General features: G+C 43.7%; 1 protein-coding gene across 2 annotated transcripts; it reads left to right on the plus strand.

Annotated features, from left to right (window-relative positions):
* Window positions 1-541: 541 nt before the first annotated feature.
* LOC138765840 (carbohydrate sulfotransferase 4-like) lies at window positions 542-17,432 on the plus strand. 2 transcript variants are annotated; one of them, XM_069942933.1, is made up of 4 exons: window positions 542-698; window positions 11,878-12,006; window positions 15,139-15,288; window positions 16,130-17,432. In XM_069942933.1, exon 4 carries the CDS (start codon window positions 16,138-16,140, stop codon window positions 17,245-17,247), a length of 1,110 nt encoding a protein of 369 aa, XP_069799034.1. In that variant the 5' UTR covers window positions 542-698; window positions 11,878-12,006; window positions 15,139-15,288; window positions 16,130-16,137; the 3' UTR covers window positions 17,248-17,432. The 2 variants fall into 2 exon arrangements, with proteins under 2 accessions (XP_069799034.1, XP_069799035.1); XM_069942934.1 differs by lacking the exons at window positions 542-698; window positions 11,878-12,006 and having other exon boundaries at window positions 15,055-15,288.
* Window positions 17,433-27,502: the final 10,070 nt, after the last annotated feature.

Raw genomic sequence — 27,502 nt, forward strand, 5'->3', positions numbered from 1 at the left:
AATGGTGGACGTGGCGTCAACTGGAGAACAGCTAATTTGCCTTGATAAATGCTGTGAAAAAAGACATTGTGCACAACTACTCAGCATAGCCAGTCACTGTAAGAATTCAATGGTCACCATAGAGATATTTGGGCTCCATCATTATGATTGTACCTCTTCTCCTTGAGGGGAGAGGCCACTGTACCAGGAGAGGTTCATTGTTGCCCAGAAGCAGCTCCATTGTTACATACCGTTAGCAAGGACAGAGATTAGAGACTTGGGAGTTCACTTGTTCTGGAGGTTGAGTGAACTCTTTTTTTCTGCTCCGATTTGATTGACAGACTGTTATGTATATCTGTCGCTTACTACAGCACATTCTGCTGGTTGCCTGAGGAAGGGCTGTAAGGAAAACAATACTGAATAATCAACATTCAAGTTAGTGCCTCCTGGCTGGGAACTTCCCGCACCTTCCTGTTCTTCTGACGTTTCATAGTTAAGACGAAAGCAAACTGTGAGCTATTTCTGGCTGACATCTATCATGCACCCCGCTGTAACTGGCACCAGCCATTCGTTCAGCAAGGTATAAGCTCTGCCTACCCCCTGTGCTTGGGGGCAGCAGCCCTCACACCTCCTCCACCAGTGATTGGCAGACCGGGCATTCTTGAAAACCTGGAGATTTGTGAGAAAAGTCACAGTGGTCGCGGTGATAGAGAATGAAGGTAAGTGCAGCTTGGTTTATCTCTTTTACTTTGCCTCTTAATTGGAAAAAAAAAAAAAAAAACTCAACCGGAGAGCCCCTTTAATGTCATTGGCAGCATAGTCATCTGTATTATAATTCACCTACCCCAGCATACATTCTGGCCAAGTAATTTTTTGCATTTTTCCATGGTCTCTTTCCTTCCTGTATAGCACCAACATATTCTGCAGCACTTTACTTATAGTTCCTTATCCCTATTAGGGCTCACAATCTGAATTCCAGATTCCCCTATCTGTATGTTTCTGGAGTGTGGGAGGAGACCCCCGCAACCACCGACTCCTCTCCTTGTAAATGTTGTCCTTGGCAGGATGTAGATCTAGGACCCCAGTGCTGCAAGGTGACAGTGCTAACCCTTGAGCCACCAAGGTACTTTACATATAACTGTTTTAGGCTATGTTCCCAATCCGGGGAAATATCGGGGAAGGTGGCCACCCTGTAACATAGACCTCCGTTAATAATGACTATGATCATTATTAGCGGCCATCTATTTACCAAGATGGTTACCTTCCGACAATATTATTTCAAAGTGTGGACATGGTCATATACTTCCACTGGCATAAGAGGAAAATTTGTCCCATTTTTCGCCACCAATTTTTCATCTATTGGCTTTATTGGTTCAACCTTTTTTGCTGGGGAAATTGAAAAAATTTGATTTTGTACTTTGTACTTTTATGTTTTAAGTTCATTCTAGTGGTCACTTTCCTTCTCATCTGTGGAATTAATATTAAGATTACTATTAATTGGTATAGAGCCGATGGGCTCTAGATATAGCATTCTAGTCCATCTAATTATCTGCAGCCGCAGAATATAAGCCTCTAACAGCTTCCAGAGAAAGTCCCACTGCACCCTGTCAAAGACCTTGACCGATAGACAGGGAGGGACATTTACTAAGGAGTTTTATGTGTGTGACTCTTCTAATGGGCATTGTGTATATTTTGTTCCAATATCTTGTGACTGATTTATTAAAATGGAGCACTGCCGTAGTGACTCTAAGAAAAAATTGCGCAAGCATATTCACCTGGTACTGAACAGACGTAGGTCTGCACCTTTTTGAGCAAATTATAAATTGGGCTCAAATCCCTGATTATGCAAACTTTTTGGTGAATACTCAAAATAGGCATTAAAGGGGTACTCCAGCGGGGGGCACTTTTTTGCTGGGACCGGGGAGGAGGTGGCCGAGGGAAAAGACGTCCACTCACCTCCCCGGTTCCAGCGGCGGCGTTTCAAGTCCACTCAGATCCCGCCTCCTTCACTGAGTGGCTGAGCGGACCTGTGACGTCACGTCTCGGGCCCGCGTCAGACACCCGGAAACGGCGGGGAACGGGGCACTGGAGCACCGCAATGCGGGACCCGCCGCTGGAGCCGGGGAGGTGAGTGAACGTCTTTTCCCTCGGCCACCTCCTCTCTGGTCCCAGCAAAAAAGTGCCCCCCCCGCTGGAGTACCCCTTTAAGAAACATTAAGAAAAAAGTTGCATCTAAAAAATATTCACCCGTCGAATACTGGTTCATAAATAGAACTTAGACCAAAATACAAATTATTCACCTAAAAATAGGCGCACAACCCTTAATAAATTTTCCCCAGGGATTCTGTTCAAATTTCATGTTAGTGAAAACACTGTATTTAAAAAAAAAAGTGGTTAGGTATAAAACCATTTTGGACCTGGTTAATCAGTTTAGAAATCACCTTCATTATCCTCTTCGCAATTATTTTAGAGAATAATTTAGTATTTACATTTAAAAGTGAGATTGGGCGATAAGATCTGCTCTCCATTGGATCTTTGCTTGGATCCTTGTTGTGGAGATACCTGTTGGACAAAGCTGGGCCAGTTTATGGGTCCCTATGGGGACCATAGTATCAGGAGGTGAAAAGAACCTGTCATATTCATGATTATGGGCCAAGATATGAGAGAAAATAAAAAGATTGACAGGAAAGTATGATGGGTATGGATGTATGGATGGGAGCACTGTATGGAAATATTTTGAGGAAATTTATAGGTATAATGGGGATTAGGATTAACCCAGGAAAAATGGGACAATGTCATGTCTAATAATAAGCACAGTGGTACCTTGGTTCTGGAACACCTCTGTGTTCGAACAATTTGGTATTCGAACCACAATTTCCCCCAAAGTTTTGTTCAGTACTCAAACCTTGCTCGGTATTCGACAAACCTGGGGGACATAGCTGTCAGTTAAATAATTGTTCATCCAAGAGTTATTGAAGATGTTTCCGCGCCGCTGTTTAGAGCAGGGAACCCCTTCATTATGAAGAGATTCCCTGCTCCTCTAAAACAGTTTTCCCGGCCAGTAGCAGGAAAAAGTAGCAATGCGCTGCTACTTACTGTAAGCACAGAGGAGGTAAGTACTGATGTTACAGCATCACCACTTACCTCTTTACACTCCATGAGCCAGGCTCTCTGCACCTGACCTAATTAAATAGATTTTCATGATTCCCTATGGAAAAACCCTACTCAGTTCTGGAACAGCCTTTCAGAACAGATTAAGTTCAAGAACAGAGGTATTACTGTATTTGTCTCTGAGGAAGAACCACTGTTTGGTCCAATTTAAATTAAAAATCTTGGGGTAGATGGAAAGAACATGAACTATAATCTAGACAGAACAAAGTCCAGATAGACAGTAGAGGAAGAACAGCACCGTACACAGGTTATCTATCTATCTGTTCTGGCTTCTTTTTTAAGTGAGACTTGGGGAAAAAGCTGCCACGGCTTCGAAATGCGTTGTGTCCGAAAGAACCATCATACTTTTATCTGATGTTATTCATGGTTGGATCTGCACTCGATATCTAAGCATTGGAGTGGAGGAGTTAAGTCTACATTATCTGACTGTGGCATATAAGCGGTTAATATACCAGAAACAGAGCTTTCTCCATTCCTTGCAGTTAGCGCAGAAGCCCGACTGAAAGACGGAGATTTGTGCTGCCTTATTATAGCCCTGCCGTAAAAACAGTGATGGCTCCAAAAAGTGCCTTAATGTCCATTGAAAAAAGGCAGATCGGTGGTCACTAAGAGGTTAAACGATTTCTGTAAAATATTTTCAAAAATTGCCCCTCTTGATGTACTTTGGTTTTGAAGGTGGTTTTCCAGGACCCAGTTTTTATGTATGATGAATTTGTAAAAAAAAATTTTTATACAAGTCTAAACATTGTCTCATAGGCTGAATGCCACACAGAGAGCAGGTGAGATTTATCCCCGAACCCAGGGGTCTTCAGTTACGGAAAAGCACTCAATTCTCTCCAACTTTTTAACCCCTTCCCATATAAGGACGGCAAGTGGGGGAGTTTAGAGAGGGGTCACTTTGTGACCCCGCTCTGCAGAGCGTGGCTCCCGGCTGCTATCAGCTGCCGGGGACCGTAGGCATTAGCCGGCGCAGTGCATTGCCACACAAGGCTAATTAGGTATTTACATGCAGCTGTCAAAGCTAACAGCTGCATTTAAATGGCTGGAAGAAGCCTTCTCTGGTATCTAGTGTGGGGGGAAATCGCCCCCCTCACGACGCAATTGCGGAGAGAAGATCCCTTCATCCTACTCTGCCGGTCCTTAGCATCGCAATTGCTCTAATCCCACCTCATTGATGGATTGCAGTGGGTTTCTGCAACCAATCGTAATCCAGCACTGATCTAAATGATCAATGCTGTATAAGTATACTGCACTGATATCTATAAGATAGCAATGCAGTGATAATAAAAATCCTTTACGGGGACTAAAAGTTAAAGTGTAAAAAAAAGTTTTTCCATTAATAAAAAAAAAATCCCATATCCCTTTATAAATAAAAATAAAATTTTTTACATATTTCATATTGACACATGCAAAATCGCCTGAACTATTCCTGATCTTGCACAGTAAATGGCGTAAGTGCCAAAAAATGCCAAAGTGCAAAATTGCACATTTTTGGTCACATTAAATCTGGAAAATCTACTGTCAAAATAAAAATATGTTCGGTATTTAAGGAAAATAAAACAATAAAACAAGTTGATGATGCCGCAAAATAAAAAAAAAAAGAAATACGGAAAAGCTGTGGTTATAGAGCCATTACCTATGGTTGTAATCGTACTGACGTGAGGAACATAGATAACATGTCAGTTTTACCATAGGGTGAACAATTTAAACACAAAATCCTTCCAAAATTACTGTCATGGCAAAGTATAATTGGTGTCGCAAAAAAAAAGAGGGCTCATATGGGTGTGTAGGTGAAAAAAATGTAAACGCTATGGCCTTTTAAACACAAGGAGGAAAAAACAAAAGTGCAAAAATGAAAAGTGAGCGAGGAGGGAAGGGAAATAATTTATGGTTTATTTTCAAGGAGTGCTGCGGAATGGATATGCACCCCACAGGAACTTTGGACATGGTATATTCTTTGGCATTTGTGTTGCTTTTGTATTCTCTTACTGAAGCACAATATTGAGGGAAAGATTAAAGGGGTAGTGCGGCGCTAAGAAATTATTCACAGAATAACACACATTACAAAGTTATACAACTTTAGGCTATGTTCACACTGCGTATGAATCCGTCCGTAGTGCGAACCGCGAATATACGCACATAGTTTTGAGGTTGATGCGTTCGCTTGAAAGTATACGATATACGGCCGCACAGTGCACACTACGTATGAGCTTACGGCCGGATCTTATACGGCGCCGTGAAAAATTAACAAGACCATTGTTTGAGGACGGAAATGTTGAAACTCACGGCCGTTGATTTCCATGCGGTCCCGTACGCAGTACTTATTTCAGCCAAATTGAACTTGATTTTTCGATCCAAAAGGTTCTGTGTGGTTTACGGGGCTGGGCGAAGATTTCCAAGTAAATGACCTGTTTCAGATCGCTTCGAAACAAGCTAGGGAAGCAGAACTGTACTATGGGCGTATGTTCGCGGTTCATACGCATCCGGACGCATGTCTATTTTTCCCGCGCCCGTAGTTTCAGCCGCACATGTACGGCGGTGTACGATCTACGGACGGATTCATACGCAGTGTGAACATAGCCTTGTAATGTATGTTATGGCTGTGAATCGCCCCCTTCCCGTGTCCCCCCCCCCCCGCCCAGATGGTCCGAAACGCATCGGTATTTAAGCAAAAAGAAGTGTAGACGGCACTCCTTCCTCCCCTGCTACTCTGATGCCTAATACATCTGGATTACTATGACCAAGAGCAGGTGAGTGCTGTCCACTTTTTGTTACTGTGATTTCTGCTGACTTCTCAGACTAAGCACCACAAGGGCTCTGATTAGAGATGAGTGAACCTCGAGCATGCTGGAGTCCATCTGAACCCGATCGTACGGTATTTGATTAGCGGGGGCTGCTGAAGTTGGATAAAGCTCTAAGGTTGTCTGCAAAACATGGATACAGCCAATGACTATATCCATGTTTTCCACATAGCCTTAGGGCTTTATCCAACTTCAGCAGCCACCGCTAATCAAATATCGTACGATCGGGTTCGGATGGGCTCCAGCATGCTCGAGATTCGCTCATCTCTAGTTCTGATGTATGGGCTGTGAGGTGTCTGATGATTTAAAGGGGACTGAGCAGTGCCGTCTCCTTTTCTCTTGTGAATAGGATTTTGAAGAGATGGACAGAATTAAGTGTTTTTCTGTAATTTTTTTTTTTACCTAATGGATTTCTCGTAACTCTGCTCATTTTCTACTGCTACAGACTCCCGTAAAGAACAAGTGATAGACACAAAAAAGAATTTGCTCAAATAAAATTTTTTTTTTTTTACAAAACTTTTCTCCAGCACAGTCGTTTTTGGGGGACTCTACAAGCCACTGCAAGACAACTCTTACCTCCCTATACATATAAGAGGGATGGGCAGTTAAAATCCAACATGTCCAATCCTTCTATCCTCTGACATAACCGGTACGGGGAGAGTCAGGAGTAGGGATGGTCCGAACCTGCCGAGGGTGGATACAGTGGAAGGACCGCCTGGAAAACCGGGATACAGCCACAGCCATAGGCTGTAACCCAGTTTCCAGGCGGTCTTCCAACTTTATCCACCCTCTGGACGGAGGGAATCATTGCCGAGAGTCCGGGTTCGTACGAACCGGAACCTGGGCAGGTTCGGACCATCCCTAGTCAGGAGGCTCCTATACACAATAGCCAGACCCACCAAAAAACAGTGCGTTGGTCTCAAATATCACTATTGTGTATGGGAATCTCCTTCTACAATATTCCCCACATTTACATTTATTTTTGGCACTGGAAGTGGTGTTGTCTACACACTGCAGTTTTAAAATCTATTTAAAAAAAAAAAACTGTTCTATTTTAGTTGATGAACCAAGATGCTAATGCTCTCCCAGATTCAGCCACCCATATGAGTCACTGACGATATTGATCTTCATGCTTCTTTGCCTGCCAAAATCTAATGAAACGACAATGAAAAACTTGGATTCATCCACCTCTTGGCAAGGGTCACGGGCCGCTCGGTTTACCTATAGGAATTTGCTCAACATTTGCACAACATAAATAATTGGGTGTGAATCAGGTCGTAAAAATAAGTGAACTGCATCCAGTGTTTTCTGGCGTCAGCATAGTGTCATTCTTTACTTTTTTAAATAAACATGTTTGAGTTTTTCTCAATAAATGTCACAGTGAACTATCAGTGACCTCTGAATACGAGGGATGATAACACAATTATAATACCGGCCTGGAAATTTAAAGGGGTAATTCACCCCCCCAAAAAAATTCTTTCAAATCAATTGGTGCCAGAAAGTGCCAGAGATTTGTAAGGGTCCATTTACACAGAAAGATTATCTGCCAAAGATTTGAAGCCAAAGCCAGGAATGGATTTAAAACTAGGAGAAATCTAAGGCTTTCTTTATGACCTGATCTCTGTTTATAGTCCATTCCTGGCTTTGGCTTCAAATCTTTGGCAGATAATCTGTCAGATAATCTTTTTGTGTAAATGGACCCTAATTTACTTCTATAAAAAAATCTCCAGTCTTATAGTACTTATCAGCTGCTGTATGTCCTACAGGAAGTGGTGTATTCTTTCCAGTCTGACACAGCTTTATTTGCTGCCACCAAAAATAGAAAAAAAAAATTGTGTTTCTGAGACGAAATTGAAAAAAAAAAAATTAAGGTGAGTGGTATGGTTGTTTTGACGCCATTCCCTCTGGGTTACATGTACTTGTTATCTGTAGTTCTTAGATCAGTACAATTACAACTTTCATGTCTTACTTCTTTAGAAAACTGTAAAACTGTTCTGAAAAAAGGCATTTTCTGACCCCTACAACATATTTCTTCTATAAGGCATTTTTTTTTTGCATCATGATTTGTAGTTTGTTCCATGTTTGTGTAGATTGGCGTTTTTATTCCATTTATTGTGGAATATGACAGTATAAGGAAACAAAATTCTGGCATTTGACATTTTTTTAGTTTACACTATTTACTTTTTTTTTTTTTTTATAACATTACCATTTAATAAATCGGACACTTGCGCATGTAGCGATACCAAATATATTTATGTTTGTCCAAAGGGAGGGATTTGATTTTTTTTTTAATTATGGGATGGATTTATATTTTTAACAACTTTTGTAGTCCAACTCCCTAGGGGGTCAAATGAACAGTCACTCGATCGGCACTCTAAAAGACGAATCACTACAGCCACAAAGACCTAGCAAAAACCTTGGTCTACTCTGACAATGGACTGACTGCAGATTGACCTCATTTTCACATTGCAGGGGGATGATCTAACCCGCTGCACCAACAATTTAACTGTCAGATTTGACCATGACATTAAAATGGTTAGATAGCTGGAAAAGCAAAATCTCCATGCCGGTTATTAGTGACAACCCACAATTGCTGAAAGCAACTGGGTATGGCAGGGTATGGAGCTGGATCGGGTCCAAAACCCTCTTCATACCTTCCTGATGGCCCAATGACAAAAGTAATTGTCATGGGTTGTTGAAGGGTTAAAGAATACTACATTGTAGATTGTTATGAAATCCTTGTGGTATAGGAGCTAATTTTAGTATCCCTGGTAAGTCAAGATTCCGAAGAGTCGGTCTAGCTTTGTTTTGAGTGAGGAAAGAGAAGGTTAGCCACTGCCAGACAACTCTTAACTCCCCGAATATAAAAGAGTTGGTCAGTCCTCCAATATCACCTGTGCAGGAGTCCGGAGGCTCCCTTACACATTAGACCAGTGCTTCTCAATTCCATCCCTCATGGCCCACCATGTTCTGAGGATATCCCTTACACATTAGACCAGTGCATCTCAGTTCCACTCCTCATGGCTCACCATGTTTTGAGAATATCCCATACAAAGAACACTTGTGATAATTCCTGATATAGTGAGTATAATTATATAACCTGTGAAATACTAAGGAAATCCACAAAACATGACCTGTTGGTGGCCTTGAGGACCACAGTTGAGAAGCACTGCATTACATAGTCAGCCAGTCCCGATGAAAGCAAGGAGTTGAATATTTCTGGTGATCTAGGAAATCTTGGCGGTGAAGTCCCTGGTGGTCTCACATAGATGGGGTGGGGTGGTGGAATTACCGTTTTGCAGTCAAGAATATTTCAAGGGTTATTATCCCTCATAGTCTTGTAGGGAGCATGACTACATTAAATAAATAATACCTCATCACTTGTCGTATGTCAGGTCTTCTTCATCATGGTCTATTTATGCAACAAATTGGGGGCCAAAGAACACTCCATAGCTCCAAGGAAACTTTATGAGTTATGAGAACATTCTACAAGCCCATGAATACCTCAGAAGCTCAGTAATACGTTTTGAGTCTGAGAACATGCCATGGCCATGGCTATAAGGACACCCCACCTTACAAGCCCAAGAAACCTTGAGGACACCCTGTGAGTACAAGTACATCCCATAAACCAGAGTGTACCCCAATAAAGTCCAATCCTCCCTGACATCCCTGTCAGCTCTTTATGGGGAACTGTATTAAAGGCTTTGCTGAAGTCCAGATAAGCCATATCCCTGGCACCTTCATTCAACACTTTTGTGACATAGTAAAAGAAACCAATGAGATTAGTCTGACATGATCTACTGTCATTAAAGCCATGCACATGCTATGTGCAGCCACCAAAAGTGTTTCCATAATTTTTACTACTACAGATGTTAGTCTAACTGGCCTGTAGTTACTGGGTGTCAGGGAGTCCTGGGGTCCGGGAAGCTGGCAGTCCCTTCTCTCGACCCGCAACCCCTGTCCCTGCCTACTTGACCCCCTAGGCTAAATCCTAAAGGCGAAGTCTAAGTCCGAGTCCAAGTCCAATTCTCAAATACAAGCAACACAATATGAACCGCTGGTGTAGCTGGAAACCAAACATACACTGGCAACTCTAGCGAGTAAACCACCAGCTTAAATGCAGCCAGAACTCCCGCCCCAGCTGCAGATAGGAGCAAAGAGACTGACAGCAGTGATGGGGACCAATAACATCCAGGAAGCCCTCCCCTTTCCTCATAATAGAGAAAGCCTCAAGAGGCAGTTAGCAACACCTGAAAGCTTAACCCTAAGAGCACCGGTGTCGGCTCCCTGGCAGCAGAGCATGAAGTGTGAATAGGTCAGAGAGAAATCGGGCGTCAGCTGATACTTCCAGACGAATTCACACACACACACACACACACACACACACACACACACATACACACACACACACACACACAATGAACTCTTACACTGGTCTCTTCTCTACTCCCCTTCTTGTGGATGGGTGTAAACTTGGCCGTTCTCCAATCATCAGAGACATCTACAGATCCGTCAGAGGGGCAGCAATCACAGATCAGAGTTCTTTAAGAACTTTAAGGTCTGAACCCATCGCCTTGTTCAACTTAAACTGACAAGTTCCTCTGAAACCTCGTCCTCTGAAAACACTGGGGCTGAACCCTTACAACTGGCGGCAATGCTATGTGCAGCCATATTGGGATTGTGAAGGACTGCTTCTGAAAACACTGAGCAGAAGTAGCTATTCACATGGTCACTGACCGCCTTATCTCCATCAATAAATGTATTCTCCCCTTCTTCGTATTCCTGTCACTAATATATACCTGGTTTCACCATTCTTCCTCTTTTGAGGCATTACCAGTATTTATTATACTTTGCATCTTTCAGAGTAATTTTACACATCTATCACAGCTACACTTCCAGTCTCTTTATACTTCTTATAGGCAGACTGTTTTCCTATTACTGTAGGTCTGGAGCTTGAGGATACCCAATGTGCCAAAGTACAACCCCCAAACCAGCAGAAACCCCTTTAGCCCAATGACAGCTTGTGAGTACAAGTACATTCTTCAAACTTGAGCATATACCATGAGTCTAAGGACACCTCAGAGGCCCAAGGATACCATGTGATCCCAAATACAACCCACAAACCAAGGACACCTCAGAAGCTAAGGGACACCCTGTGAGCCTAATTACATCCTTTTTACAAGAGGATACCCCATGAGCTCTAGGACACCTCAGTACCTTAAGGACACCCTAGGAGCCCAAGTGCAGTCCACAAATAGATTATACCCCTTGAGTTCAAGAACATCCAACACCAGTATTTTCTGTGTGGCATTGTTGTTGGTTTTTTTTTGACAGGACGTGTTACACTTGTAACCTGCTGGCTGGTTGAATTGAATTTTAGTATACGGTTCATTACACTATTTTTTATCTGCAAAATATCAAGCGTGAAACTATTTTGGCAATCCTTTTCCGCATGTTTCTTAGAAAGGCTTCCTCATGGTTTTTCAGGTTTGACCACCTTTGCCTCAGTTGATCCTTTGACCATTGTCTTCATACATCATGTGCTGTCTTCTGACCACAGTTAACATGCCATTAATTTTTAGCTCCTAAGCAGCTTTCTCCATCAGGAACTGATTATTCTGCCTAAAGATCTTATATTTTGAACACAAACATTCATTCCGACAATTTTGTATCTTAGTCCACTAAGGTAACGGCATATGGCGTAACTGCAATAATACAGATAACACCGGTATTTTACTTGTTTATACATAGTCTTCATTAGGCAAAACAGGTTAAACCTGAGATGATGTCATCAGTAACCTTTTTCGCCTCCGACTTTATTGACATAGACTGCGGTCCACGAACTCATTAAATAGTCGTGCAAGATTGACTCTCAATGCCAAAGTGAATTTTGTGAAAAATAATTTATTCTGTTTTCTGTCTTTAGAGAAGAGCCGATTGTTGTACTTGACTATGTTAGACCACTGACTGAGGAATCCCAACGCCAAATATATTGAATGCTATTTCTTCACCCACTGCTTCGGGCTCCAGTGAAGAACGGGTGATAGGCGAAGAGGTAAATCTTCTAATATTTTATTATAAAACATTGGGGGGGGAATTACACATTCGGGGAATTACTGTTTATGACACAATGGTGCTACCCCGCGACCATACAACCCTGACGTCATTGAAATATATACAATTTTTCTCTTAGTTTTCTTTGGCACTGGAAGTGGTGTTACATGGTATGCATAATATACATTATTGGGCGCTTCACCACTTTGTGATGTCTTTGTCTTGAAGGATTGCCCCAAGGCGGTATGTGATTGCCTCTATAGATAGTTGTGTAATATGGAGCATACATCTAGGTCTGTTTTTCTAAGCCTTAAATGAAGGCATGTTCAATGACCTGGCGTTCTCATGATAGATGATAATTAAATATTTCACCATCAGGTATGACTTGCTTGGGACCACATACCATACTTTGTACAAGGTGTCAGTGTGAGCTTCTGCACCATTGTAAATTGGAAAATAACATGAATGTGTCTGACGGGGACCCGGAGATGATAGAAAAAGTTCGTAACTGTTTCTGTCTCCTCCTTTGTCCTTTATATAGTGCTCTATAGCTCTATGTGGGGAATAGAGGCAGCAGCAATCCCCTATATGAATAGAACAGCTCAGAATAGTGAGTGGTGGAGCCTAAACGTAAAAAAAAAAGTTTTTATAAATACTTATTTTTTATAAATAATTATTTTTGCACTTTCCATGTTTTCTTTATTTCTTTTTTTACCAATTATGTGCTCATCATTTGTTAATCAGATCTATTCATGTACAAATATCTATTTATTATTATTCATTCATATTTTGGCTGCACGTATTATTGGTGTTTTTTACTTGCGATTTTTGAACCATATCACGGTGTGCATAGTGATTTGATGTTTTCTCATTTGCATCCCCATTATAGAGTTAATTGCACTCTTGTGTTTGATCCATTCTTGCGAGACAGAACATGACTCATATCCATTGGTTTGTCTCCTTGTTTTATTCGTTGATTTTATACTTGTTCATTAAACCAGGATTAAGTGCATCGGCGCGAAACGCGTAGGTCCTGTTATGGAGTATCATTTTTAATGTTCGAATAAAATTTTAAAAAGTTCACGTTCCCGGTGCTGGCTCCACCACTCATTATTCTCAGCTGTTCCCTGCATCAAGGCGCCTGGCCCACGCCTAGGAGCACGTGCACTGCCACAAGTTACTGACCACTGCTGTGAATATACCATTTGGGTGAGCTGTATCTTTTTTCCTTCTTTTCTCTTTTTGCTAATTCCCTATATGAATAGTCAGGTGACCGATCCCCTGGGTGACTGTTGCCCGATGTGTACAGCCAGCTATACATAGGTGGTTGAGATATTCATGTGTTTGCTCCAGGAGGAAGGTTAAGATGCTCTTACACGTACATATAAAGTCTGATTGAAAACTGTTTAAAAGTTATATGCAAGTATTCTCGATGGTGGATGATAGACTTAACCCCTTAAGGACGGAGCCACTTTTCGTTTTTGCAATTTATTTTTTTCCTCCTTGTGTTTAAAAGGCCATAGCACTTGCATTTTTCCACCTAGAAACCCACATGAGCCCTTATTTTTTGCGTCACTAATTGTACTTTGCAATCACAGGCTGAATTTTTGCATAAAGTACACTGCGAAACCAGGAAAAAAATTCAAAGTGTGGTGAAATTGAACAAAAAAAGCATTTATTTTATTTGGGGGTATTTGTTTGTACGCCATTCACCCTGGGGTAAAACTGACTTGTTATGCATGTTCCTCAAGTCGTTACGATTAAAACGATATATAACATGTATAACTTTTCTTTTATCTGATGGCCTGTAAAAAATTCAAACCATTGTTAACAAATATACGTTCCTTAAAATCACTCCATTCCCACACTTATAACGCTTTTATCCTTTGGTCTATGGGGCTGTGTCAGGTGTCAGTTTTTGCGCCATGATGTGTACTTTCTATCGGTACCTTGATTGCGCATATACGACTTTTTGATCGCTTTTTATTCCATTTTTTCTGGATTTGATGCGACCAAAAATGCGCAATTTTGCATTTTGGGATTTTTTGGCGCTTACGCAGTTTACCGTGCGAGATCAGGAATGTGATTAATTAATAGTTCGGGCGATTACGCGCGCGGCGATAGCAAACATGTTTATTTATTTACTTTTATTTAAAACATGGGAAAAGGGGGGTGATTCAAACTTTTATTAGGGGAGGGGGCTTTTTACTAATAACAACACTTTTTTTTATTTTTTACACTTATACTAGAAGCCCCCCTGGGTTTAGGGTTATTCCCCCTGGGGTTAGGGTTATTCCCCCCTGGGGTTAGGGTTATTCCCCCTGGGGTTAGGGTTATTCCCCCCTGGGGTTAGGGTTATTCCCCCTGGGGTTAGGGTTATTCCCCCCTGGGGTTAGGGTTATTCCCCCTGGGGTTAGGGTTATTCCCCCCTGGGGTTAGGGTTATTCCCCCCCTGGGGTTAGGGTTATTCCCCCCTGGGGTTAGGGTTATTCCCCCCTGGGGTTAGGGTTATTTCCCCTGGGGGACTTCTAGTATAAGTATACTGATCTCTCATTGAGATCTTTGCTGTATAGTTATACCCCAAAGATCAATGAGATCGGCACTCGGATGCTTTTTGCTGCTGCAGAGAGAGTTATTGGTCAAACAAGATTACCAGAAGTCTTGCATGTTGCTAGTGGAAACATTCATGTGAATACCTCCATGAATGATTGACATATGACTAGCATTTTAAAGGATACATCTAATGTTATCAGTTGCATTTTATTAGTTGAATCCATGATAATCAATAGTATATTTTATCTATTGGAATACTGAAGCTGGCAGACCTCAGATATCATGATTATATGATTATAGATCGGTGTGCTTGTACAGGTGTAACTCCAACTGGAAAAAATGAAACCTTAAACCACGCCTCGAGTCTGGAGTTCAGACAGAGCAATTACCACATATCTCACGTTTATCTAATAATATCAGCAGCTTCCTCCTAGCTTCAGTTCTTCTCTTATCGCTGCCCTGGACAAGTCCTCCATCTCAAAGCCAGACAATTATTTGTTAGCATAGATCGTAAATTTTTATTTCCTCCCCTGCAGCGATCTCTTTTGTTCCTTATCATTTTATTTCTTCTCTTTGTTAGTTGAGGATATGTTCCCGCTCAGCTGACATGTTTGAGGACTTAAGTTTTAATCGGCCAATGGGAAAGGAAACATTTCTGACATTGGAGGGCTGAAGGACTCTCAAGGAATTTTCACTTAACCGTATCATTCGGCTTCGACTGGAGACCAAGGTAAGAAAGTCCTCCACAGATAGAATATGATTATTCTTTATATATTTATCAAGGGCTTTGCACCTATTTTTAAGTAAATAATTGGATTTTTTGCCTATTTTTTTATGAACCAGTATTTTTTTTTTTTGAATCTGCCTGTTTTAAGTATCGACCCAAAAATTTGCATAGTTTGGGATTTGCTCCCAATTTATAATTTGCGACTTTTTAAAAAGTTACACAAACTGGTGGAGCCTATGTCTGGTCAGTACCAGGTAAATTTGTTTGTGCAAATTTCCTATTCACACATTTTTGAAAAGTTTGATAAATTAGTCCTACACTCTGTAGAAAAATCGCATATTTTAGACTCACTAGTGAATGTCCTGCATAGTGTTTTGATATCGCCTTCAATATATAGCTATTATGCAGCTTCTTGTTATCCAGATGTTTGTTTCTTCGTGCATTATTCTTCGTCTATTACTTTTATTGTCTGTTTGTTTTCACAACCATCATGGAGACTATTGTTATTGTGGTCAGATCGCGATGCCTTCTATGATGAATGAATTTTCAAGTTTCAACACATCTTGATGGGTTCACTTGACTTGCGGTGAGGCCCATCGGATTTTTGACTGGGTTCCAAGGTTTTTTAGAACAAGAGTAGCTCTGTAGACTATGTTATTTATGGTGTGAAAATGACGAATCCTCAGCTAAATGGAAAATTATACTTTTTTTTTAAGTGTACCTGTCATGGCAGATACACTTTCATTATTATCAGTTTATTTAAAACGTTTAAAAAATTGTATGAAATTTGATCAGGTGCCCTATTCCTCACACTCTATTAACCCCTAAATCTCTTCATTTCTAGGTTCCACCATGTCCATGCGCTTGGTCTTCCGCTCCTGTTTTTTCCTGCTCATTGTTTTCCTTTCATACCAGTTTTACCAAGTCAACAAGGTTTCTAAGACCCCAAAGTCCCATGAAACAAAAAAGGCACCAATCCATGTTCTCATCATATCTTCCTGGCGCTCCGGCTCTTCCTTTCTCGGGCAGATCTTCAATCACCACCCCGATGTCTTTTATATCTTTGAACCAGGACATTCAATCTGGATGAGGCTTTACAATTTAGGGGTCAATCTGCTTCACTATCCAGTCAGAGACCTGATTCACTCACTTTTCAACTGTGACGTGACCCCGATGCAACAGTATGTCTCAGGTGATGGCCGCTACATCTCCGGCATGGGCTTCTTCGGAGAGAGTCGTGCTTTGTGTTTGCCACCAACGTGCCCATATCCTGAACCTCCCGAGGGTTATAATCGCACAAAATGTTACGAAGACTGTAAGAATGGCACATTCGATGACATGGCAAAGGTTTGTCACACGTATAATTACAGGGTCATGAAAACGGTTCGAATTCTAGACTTTTCTGTTCTTCTTCCACTTTTCCGAGACCCCAATCTAGATCTTCGGATTATTCATCTTGTGAGAGACCCAAGGGCAGTAGCATCATCAAGGAAATACTTCAGCCTTTCTATTGAGGATAAGATTGTGCTCATGGAACACGACAAGGACACAAAGGATCCAATAATGGCCAAGATCTGCAAAGCACAGGCCAATATAAACAGAATGGCCAAAGCAGCCGGGCATCTTCTGGAGAAGAGATATATGCTTATACGACATGAGGATTTGTCCAGAGAACCTGTTGAGAATGCCCAAAAAATATTCAAGTTTTCAGGCCTTAAAATGACTCAGAGTATAGAGGAATGGATCTATAACAACACTCACGATGATGTAAAAAAAAAAGAAAAATATTTGTCGTATTCTAAAGAGTCTCTGAAAGTCATTCAGCAATGGAGAAAAATAATGGACTTCAAAAAAGTGAAGGAGATTGAAAAATATTGCAAAGAATTCATGGACTTGTTTGGTTACTTGCCAGTGAATTCAGCAAAAGATCAGAAGAACATGAGTCTAAACTTTGTTTTATGACCTTGGATGGCGGACAAACCAAGGAATGTAAATATGGAGTGAGAACTTTCACAGTTATAGACCCAATCATAGGTCGTCAACAATATTACACCACTGTTAAGTAATAGCTTGTATTTGCTTGGGACTATGCAATGTCCCATTTTTAGATGTTTTTAAAATGGTCTTGTGTTGTTGTAGATACTAATAAAGAGCATTTTCTATTTTTTTTTTAATGATTTGATGAGTGTGCATTTCCCTTTGCTTGCTGTGGCTGCTTTTTGATTATTTCTAGTATTTAGCACTGGATATATCGATTTGCACCTCTTTCTTATATAGTAATACCTCTGTTCTCTAACACAATCGGCTCTGGAAGGCTGTTCTAGGAATGAACAGTTTGAAAACTAAGCTGTGTGTTCTCATAGGAAGCAAGGTAAATGTGTTTAATTGGTTTTTACACTTCATGGGTGTGGTGCAGAACGCCACAGAGTGTAAAGACTAGCAGTAAGTAGCAGTTCATCCTGCACCACAACTTATTGTAAAGGAGCAGGGATTCCCATCAAAATAACAGGGATCCCCGCAGCGGAGAGGCAGAAGCAGGGCAGCTCTTTGAACTCACCAGAGTTGTAACAGCTGCCAGCGCACAATGCAGGGTTGCCTGGAGCTGGGGCAGGCCAGTAGTAGTTCCCACGGCAGGGAGATGCAGCAGCAGTGCATGGATGAGCTGCACCAGCTGCAGGGACTCATCTCCAGGCCGCAACATTCACCCCGCGGCTGCTTCTTCCCGCCTCAGGAAATACCTCTGTCAGCCTGCTCAAACTTCTGGCACCCTGCCTGGAGATGAGTACCCGTAGCTGGGACAGGCTAGCAAAGGTATTTCTAGTGGCAGGGAGAAGCAGTGACAGTGGCATTGTGATGGGTGCCAGGAGGTCGGCAGGCCGGTAGGGGGGCTAGCATGGTGGGGAAAGGGGGCGGCAGCAGGTGGATGTCCTCTCTGGCGGCCAAGGCTTGGGGAGGTTGCAGGCTAGTGATGTGTGCCGGCAGGTTGGCAGGCAGACTAGGGTATTCCCCATGATAAAGAAAAGTGGTGGTGGTTGAACGCTATGGCCGGCGGCTGCTGATTAAGTGTGAAGGGTGGCAAGCACTGATGTACAGGCACTGGCAGCCTTGAGAAGAGTGTATTTATAATGGGAATCCCAGCTCCTGTAACCTTGGTGTCTGAACATCGCAATATCTATAACAATTCAGCTGACAGTTATCTTTTCTGATTTTTTTCCAATACCGAGGTATTACTGTATATAGTAGCTGTGCCCACCACACTAGAACCGTGTATCATAAGATTGGGACATTAAACCACTTACATATTTATGTAAAATAATTGGGAAACAAAAATCTATAACTTTAACATATTGCGAATTATCATGGGGACCCCAGTATTATCTGGTAATGGGTGGGCACTATATGGTGGCATGAAATAGGAACAACTATGTAAGTGGGGGAAGAGGGAGGGACTTTGCTTGTTGCCCAGGGCTCCATTGTCTTTTATCAGAATGTTGCTGTAGCAGACTGGAGTGATGGGAGGATGGAGGCTTTGCTGAATAAATGAAGTTATATCCTGTCACAGGCCGAGAAGTAATAACTCTCTTACTTCCTGAGGTAAATACTGTCACAGAGGTTATAGGTGTTTGGTGATGATGGTACTTGTAGTTCTCCCTGCGGCTTTTCTATTACTGCTGCCTGAAGTGTTAATGGAGAAGCCTTTGATGGTGATGAGGTGCAGAAAAACAGACAACAGGGAGTCGAGGCTTTGAGGTGCAACAGTGACTGTTACTTGAACAGTTCCTTTATAGTGAAGATCTCTCAAAATGGCCGCCAGCCAGAGATGAGTTACTTGTGCTGGTGAGGAGATTTGTGTGTAAAAATGGAGTCGCCCCTTTTGTATACTAGCAGTGAACCACAGACCAGTGGGATGAGAGTCTTACAGAGTATCTGGGCCGGGAGTGTGAGCCACAACTTTTGGATCCCAGAAAGAACTAAGGGCACGTTGATAAATTATCCCTCAGCATAAAACAGTACCTAGTAGAGTGAAGTGGATCCGGCTCCCTCTCTGGTCAGTAATAAGAATAAGTAAGCTTCACAACTCCCATTGGTCACACTGACTGGTGAGCTGGCTCCTAGAATTCTCCTCACAGGGTGTTGTCTCCTCAGAGGATGTTACTCCTACTCAGAGAATTCCTGTCACAACTTCCTCTCATGGGGAGCTCAGTAGAATAGCCCCGCCCATGTTCTGGATGTTTCTCCTAGCTAGTGTAGTACACTAAGGAGGCAGTTGGTGGTGCTGTTATCTAACTCTCTGATGTGGTGTGTGTAAATGTTGGTGATGACCCATCTCTAGCATGGCTCCTCTCTATAATAAACCTGTACCAATACAACACAGGGTACATTCTCTGCCCAACCTTATGGAAACTCAGCTTCTGTACACTGCATTGTGCTATCTGATCATGTGACTCCATCATTTATACATGTGAATGGGGTCGCATTGTAACTCACAAGCAGCCGCGACCTGGGTGGATTTTCAGCGTCTGCGGCATCACGGTGGCAACCACTTCAATTATATGAGTGATGGAACTGCACGACCAGGCAGTGCCACTTATCAGTCCCCAAAAATGTCACTGTCTTTGGTTTCCATAGTTGTCACCTTTACTAAAATCCATGATGTGGGTATAACCCTGATGATTTCTCCCCAGGCGGTTACCCATCTCCTCATAGGGTTGCTGCCATAGAGAGTGAATGGAGCAGCGGCTGAGCAGGTGCACTACCACTCAATTCACTGGAAAGATTACGGACGCTCCTTCTCATGATCCACAGGGGCAGGGCCGCCGATAGGGCAGTACAAGTGGTACTGCCGTATGGGGCCCGGACCCTAAGAGACACGGTAGGGGGCCCGGCGGGCCCGCCGGCCGCCGCCCCCCGACCGCTACGCTAGGGGGGCCCGCACGGCCCCCCTTGCCAACTGTTTTTGAGCATCCCGAAAAGCTGCGGCCGCGCAGCTTCTCGGGATGCACTGATCGCTTTAATGTTCCGCCCGCACAGCGGGCGGAACATCAAAGCGATCAGAATACAGGAGAAGGACCTGTCAGCGTCCTCCTCCTGTATTCTCTCCCATAGGCTGCCGGCACTTCATACCAGCAGCCTATGGGAGGCCGGGCCGTGGTCATGTGCCCCTCCGGCAGGCGTGATGATGTGACGTCATCACGTCTGCCGGAAGTCCCGTCCCTGCGGCTCGCAAGATGGAGCCCGAAGAAAAGGAGGAAGAGCTGCTGCCTGCACAGCGCGGATTAGGTGAGTAGGATGTTTGTTTTTTTTAGGGGCACCTCTGGGGGCATTATTAGTGTATGGGGGCACCTCTGGGGGCATTATTAGTGTATGGGGGCACCTCTGGGGGCATTATTAGTGTATGGGGGCACCTCTGGGGGCATTATTAGTGTATGGGGGCACCTCTGGGGGCATTATTAGTGTATGGGGGCACCTCTGGGGGCATTATTAGTGTATGGGGGCACCTCTGGGGGCAGTATTAGTATATGGGGGCACCTCTGGGGACATTATTAGTATATGGGGGCACCTCTGGGGGCAGTATTAGTATATGGGGGCACCTCTGGGGACATTATTGGTATATGGGGGCACCTCTGGGGGCATTATTGGTGTATGGGGGCACCTCTGGGGGCATTATTGGTGCATGGGGGCATCTCTGGGGGCATTATTAGTATATGGGGGCACCTCTGGGGGCATTATTAGTGTATGGGGGCACCTCTGGGGACATTATTAGTATATGGGGGCACCTCTGGGGGCATTATTGGTCTACGGGGGCACCTCTGGGGGCATTATTAGTGTATGGGGGCACCTCTGGGGGCATTATTGGTGTATGGGGGCACCTCTGGGGGCATTATTGGTGTATGGGGGCACCTCTGGGGGCATTATTAGTATATGGGGGCACCTCTGGGGGCATTATTGGTATATGGGGGCACCTCTGGGGGCATTATTGGTGTATGGGGGCACCTCTGGGGGCATTATTGGTGTATGGGGGCACCTCTGGGGGCATTATTGGTGTATGGGGGCACCTCTGGGGGCATTATTAGTATATGGGGGCACCTCTGGGGGCATTATTAGTCTATGGGGGCACCTCTGGGGGCATTATTAGTGTATGGGCGCACCTCTGGGGGCATTATTAGCTCATGGGGGAACCTCTGGGGGCATTATTAGTATATGGGGGGCACCTCTGGGGGCATTATTAGTTCATGGGGGCACCTCTGGGGGCATTATTAGTTCATGGGGGCACCTTTGGGGGCATTATTAGTATATGGGGGCACCTCTGGGGGCATTATTAGTATATGGGGGCACCTCTGGGGGCATTATTAGTATATGGGGGCACCTCTGGGGGCATTATTAGTATATGGGGCCACCTCTGGGGGCATTATTAGTATATGGGGGCACCTCTGGGGGCATTATTAGCTCATGGGGGAACCTCTGGGGGCATTATTAGTATATGGGGGCACCTCTGGGGGCATTATTAACTCATGGGGGCATCTCTGGGGGCATTATTAGTGCATGGGGGTACCTCTGGGGGCATTATTAGTTCATGGGGGCCACCTCTAGGGGCATTATTAGCTCATGGGGGCACAGCTGGGAATCCTACATACAGGGGGCACAGCAGGGGATCCTACATACAGGGGACATCCCACACAGCGCAGTTACTATGGGAGCCTACAGGGGGGAGAAAGGAAAGGAAGTTGCTAGAAATGTGCGGAGCCTAAATTGTTTGTCTCGCAGGTTCTAAGGGGATGAAACGTATCTGGAAGGAATCATCATGGAGGTCTGGGCCGGATGGAGAGGAAAAGGGAAAGTGACGCCTCAGATCAAAGAAGACGTCACCGGTGAGTCCCTGTATGACACTTTTCTTATTTTGTAGAACATCATTTAGTAGGGGTGCCCCGAGGTGACAGCTACTACATTATCTGTACTCAGAGATATCACTGTGTTATCTGTTGTGTTACATAGGACTGCAGGTGACTACTACATTATCTGTACTCAGAGATATCACTGTGTTATCTGTGCTGTTACATAGGACTGCAGGTGACAGCTACTACATTATCTGTACTCAAGAGATATCACTGTGTTATCTGTGGTGTTACATAGGACTGCAGGTGACTACTACATTATCTGTACTCAGAGATATCACTGTGTTATCTGTGGTGTTACATAGGACTGCAGGTGACATCTACATTATCTGTACTCAGAGGGATATCACTGTGTTATCTGTGCTGTTACATAGGACTGCAGGTGACATCTACTACATGATCTATACTCAGAGGTATCACTGTGTTATCTGTGCTGTTACATAGGACTGCAGGTGAAATCTACTACATTATCTGTACTCAGAGATACCACTGTGTTATGTGGTGTTACATAGGACTGCAGGTGATATCAGGTGATTTCTCCAGGTTGCAGAAGTTCAAACTTCATCGTGCCCTGGTGTGCTGGTGTCTGTATGTGTGTATACATGTGTGCTGGTGTCTGTATGTCTGTATACATGTGTGCTGGTGTCTGTATACATGTGTGCTGGTGTCTGAATGTCTTTATACATGTGTGCTGGTGTCTGTATACATGTGTGCTGGTGTCTGTGTGTGAGATCAATTCTAGAGAACTGGCTCATATACCCCATTTTCCCCAGTGGCTTAAAATGTGACCTCTGTTATACAGTTATAAAATTGTAGAAATTAAATGTGAACAAGGTGCAATTCAAATAGACACTTACTTGTATAGCTGCCTCTTGTGCTCTGTATGCAGTGCATTATATTCACCCTTGCAACGTACAATTTATAGCGTGTCTACAAGCCCAGCGGGGCTCATTATGATGGAGACTAAAACTTATACAAAGTGGGGTAGGGGTTCCCCTGTATTCAGAATGCTGCTGAGTGCTAGGCAATGCCCCATCTGGGATTATTGAATTTCGAGGGTCTATGCAGAGCAGGATAAAGACACCTCTGCTGCACAAACAGGATCTCCTAGAAAGCGTTCTCACCGCCATGTATTCGCTATCACTGGCTTGGGTGAGCTAAACTAGTCTGCCTGGGGGGGGGTGATTTGTATATGCTCACTAACATGGAACAGCCTCATTATATTAGCCTTATCAACATATTCTATGTTAGTGAGCATACCGGGGGGGGGGGGGGGGGATATTGGTGAACATATACAAATCAAACAGCCCCCCCCAGACCCTCGAAATTCAATAACCCCAAACGGGGCATTGCCTAGTACTCAACAGCATTCTGAATACAGGGGAACCCCTACCCCACTCTTGTATAAGTTTTAGTCTCCATCATAATGAGCCCCGCTGGGCTTGTAGACACGCTATAAATTGTACGTTGCAAGGGTGAATATAATGCACTGCATACAGAGCACAAGAGGCAGCTATACAAGTAAGTGTCTATTTGAATTGCACCTTGTTCACATTTAATTTCTACAATTTTATAACTGTATAACAGAGGTTACATTTTAAGCCACTGGGGAAATGGGGTATATGAGCCAGTTCTCTAGAATTGATCTGAACCAAATTATACCTCCCAGCAAGGCGTGGGGCAAACACACAATTTTTTTTTTTTTTTTTATTAATGTGGGGGGCCCAGACACTTTGGTTGTATGGGGCCCCGAAATTCCTGATGGCGGCCCTGCACAGGGGAATCCCATTGGTGATACCCCCGCCGATTACCTACCCCATAGATAGGCAATAACTTCTAATCTTTCAATAATCCCTTTAAATTCACCATACACATTAGATAGATGTTGACAACCGGCCAATCTCAACAGGACCATATCACCATTTGATTTGTATAGTGGCCTTATGACTATCCCCTGATGACAGATGTTGAGTGCGAAACAAGTCGGGCACATTGGATTTCTCCTCATAGGGTTGCTGCCATAGAGAGTGAATGGAGCAACGGCTGAGCAGGTGCACTACCACTCCATTCACTGGAGAGATGACGGACGCTCTTTCTCATGATCCAAAGGGGAATCCTATTGGTGATACCCACGCCGATTACCTAACACATGGATAGGCAATAACTTCTAATCTTCCAATAATCCCTTTAAATTCACCATACACATTAGATAGATGTTGACAACCGGCCAATCTCAACAGAATCGTATCACCATTTGATTTGTATAGTGGCCTTATGAATATCCCCTGATGGCAGATGTTGAGTGAGAAACAAGTCGGGCACATTGGATTTTAATTAACAGATTATTTTGTCTTCGGGGAGAGGAGTCTGGCAGTGGCTTTCTGTGCTCTCACCATGAAGAACACATGAGGAGATCAGCAGATATAGCTTTATTGCCTATCTTTTCTATGGCCAGCCCTCGGGCAGCACAGGCAGGTGCAATGTCCAGCTGTGGCCACCATTGTCTCCCCCCCCATAAAACCGATCCCTTACATCCCTGACACGGCCAACAGAGCCAGGCCTGTCCGGCAAGGGAGGAATAGTCAGTCCAGATGGGAAGTCTCTTCCTGTATATGTTTTCTCATTATGCAGATATCCTGGCACTTACTGGTATAGATGCCAGCCTGGTGATAACCCTCACCAAGGTGCCGAGTCTCCATAGTGAGATCCTTAAAGGAGCCGCATCTTCTGCACTAAGGAGAACAGGTACGCCAGGCACTGGGCTCATGTAGAGATGAAGCAGAGCCAGAAAATCTTGTTACAGCACGTCTTCTCATGTTGCCAAATAACATACTCAGCTCTGCCCCATGACAAATCTCGGCTATATCTGTAAAATCTTTATGAGTGAACGAGTCCACCTGCTGGACTCAACCATGCATAAGCGATTTACCTACAGATGTAGCAGAGCTCTGTTTGTCAGGTGTAGCAAAGCAGGTTTCAGCATTCCAGTTGTAGCAGAGCTTAGTTTGGGATATGTAGTAAAAATTAGTTTGTCGAATGTGACGGAGCTAAGTTTGCCAGGTGTAGATGACCTGAAAATGTGAGATGTAGTAGAACTGAATTTGTCAGATGTAGCAGACATGAGTTTGACATTTAGCAGATGTAAAATGTAAGATGTAGTAGACATGAGTTTGACATGGTGTAGAAGAGCTGCGTTTTTGTTTCAGGGCTGGGTTTGTCAGGTGTAGCTGAGCTAAAAATGTGAGAATTAGTAGAGCTGAATTTGTCGGATGTAGCAGAGCTGGGTTTGTCAGGTGTAGTTGAGTCTAAAATGTAAGATGTAGTAGACATGAGTTTAACTTGATGTTGCAGAGTTGCATTTTTCCGATGTAGCAGAGCTAGGTTTGTCAGGTGTAGCTGAGCTAAGAATGTGAGGTAGAATAGAGCTGAGTTTGTCAGATGTAGCAGAGATGAATTGGTGTAGCACAGATGTCAATTAGGAATAGTCCTGGTTTGGGGGGCATATAGACTTGTAGAAACAGAGGGGGGCACCAGGTCACACATTTCCCTTAAAGGGCTCTCATATCAAATTTGAAACAATGTTGCTGTTTACGCTGTATAAGACGGAGCGGTCCGGATCCCGCCACTGTGCCCTATGGGATCGCAGGTTGTTGCAGGGAGACACACTGCAAAATGTCTGAAAAACAGAGATGGAAAATCAGCTGATTCCCTTCAATCCGTCATCTGAGGAACCAGCTGGTGGCGGATTATCAGATGTGCCGGTTTATCAAATACAACTGTATAAGTTTATATGAAGAGATGGCAAAGAACGCCCTGAGGTTACTGGGTTCATTCTATATATATATGTTAGTGTGTTAGGTGCGGGGGCAGGAACAGGGAAGTTGTCCGTCTTCTATGACGGTAAATGTACGATCATGGGTGTATAGGATCACAGAGAACAATCCCTATCTGTGTGACACAACCTGATGTTACCATCTATACACGGAAGTTCTTTTTATTTCCCTTATTGGGATGTCATACCATGTATGTAACAGCAGGGGGCGTCATAACATGTATGTAACAGCAGGGGGCGTCATAACATGTATGTAACAACAGCGGCGTCATAACATGTATGTAACAGCAGGGGGCAGCATACCATGTATGTAACAACAGCGGCGTCATAACATGTATGTAACAGCAGGGGGAAGCATACCATGTATGTAACAGCAGGGGGCGGCATACCAAGTATGTAACAGCAGGGGGCGTCAATAATGTATGTAACAACAGCGGCGTCATAACATGTATGTAACAGCAGGGGGCAGCATACTATGTATGTAACAGCAGGGGGAAGCATACCATGTATGTAACAGCAGGGGGCGGCATACCATGTATGTAACAGCAGGGGACGGCATACCAAGTATGTAACAGCAGGGGCAGCATACCATGTATGTAACAGCAGGGGGCTGCATACTATGTATGTAACAGCAGGGGATGGCATACCATGTATGTAACAGCAAGGGGCAGCATACCATGTATGTAACAACAGTGGCGTCATAACATGTATGTAACAACAGCAGCATCATAACATGTATGTAACAGCAGGGGGCAGCATACCATGTATGTAACAGCAGGGGGCATAATACCAGGTATGTAACAGTGGGGGCGGCATACTATGTTTGTAACAGCAGGGGGAAGCATACCATATATGTAACAGCAGGGGCGGCATACCATGTATGTAACAGCGGGGGCAGCATACCATATATGTAACAGCAGGGGTGGCCTACCATGTATGTAACAGCAGGGGGCGGCATACCATGTATGTAACAGCAGGGGGTGGAATACCATGTATGTAACAGCGGGGGGTGGCATACCATGAATGTAACAACAGGGGATGGCATACCATGTATGTAACAGCAAGGGGCAGCATACCATGTATGTAACAGCAAGGGGCAGCATACCATGTATGTAACAGCAAGGGGCAGCATACCATGTATGTAACAGCAGGGGATGGCATACCATGTATGTAACAGCAAGGGGCAGCATACCATGTATGTAACAACAGTGGCGTCATAACATGTATGTAACAACAGCAGCGTCATAACATGTATGTAACAGCAGGGGGCAGCATACCATGTATGTAACAGCAGGGGGCATAATACCAGGTATGTAACAGTGGGGGCGGCATACTATGTTTGTAACAGCAGTGGGAAGCATACCATATATGTAACAGCAGGGGCGGCATACCATGTATGTAACAGCGGGGGCAGCATACCATATATGTAACAGCAGGGGTGGCCTACCATGTATGTAACAGCAGGGGGCGGCATACCATGTATGTAACAGCA

The sequence above is a fragment of the Dendropsophus ebraccatus genome, chromosome 10, assembly GCF_027789765.1.
Source record: "Dendropsophus ebraccatus isolate aDenEbr1 chromosome 10, aDenEbr1.pat, whole genome shotgun sequence".
In the NCBI taxonomy this organism is placed as follows: domain Eukaryota; kingdom Metazoa; phylum Chordata; class Amphibia; order Anura; family Hylidae; genus Dendropsophus; species Dendropsophus ebraccatus.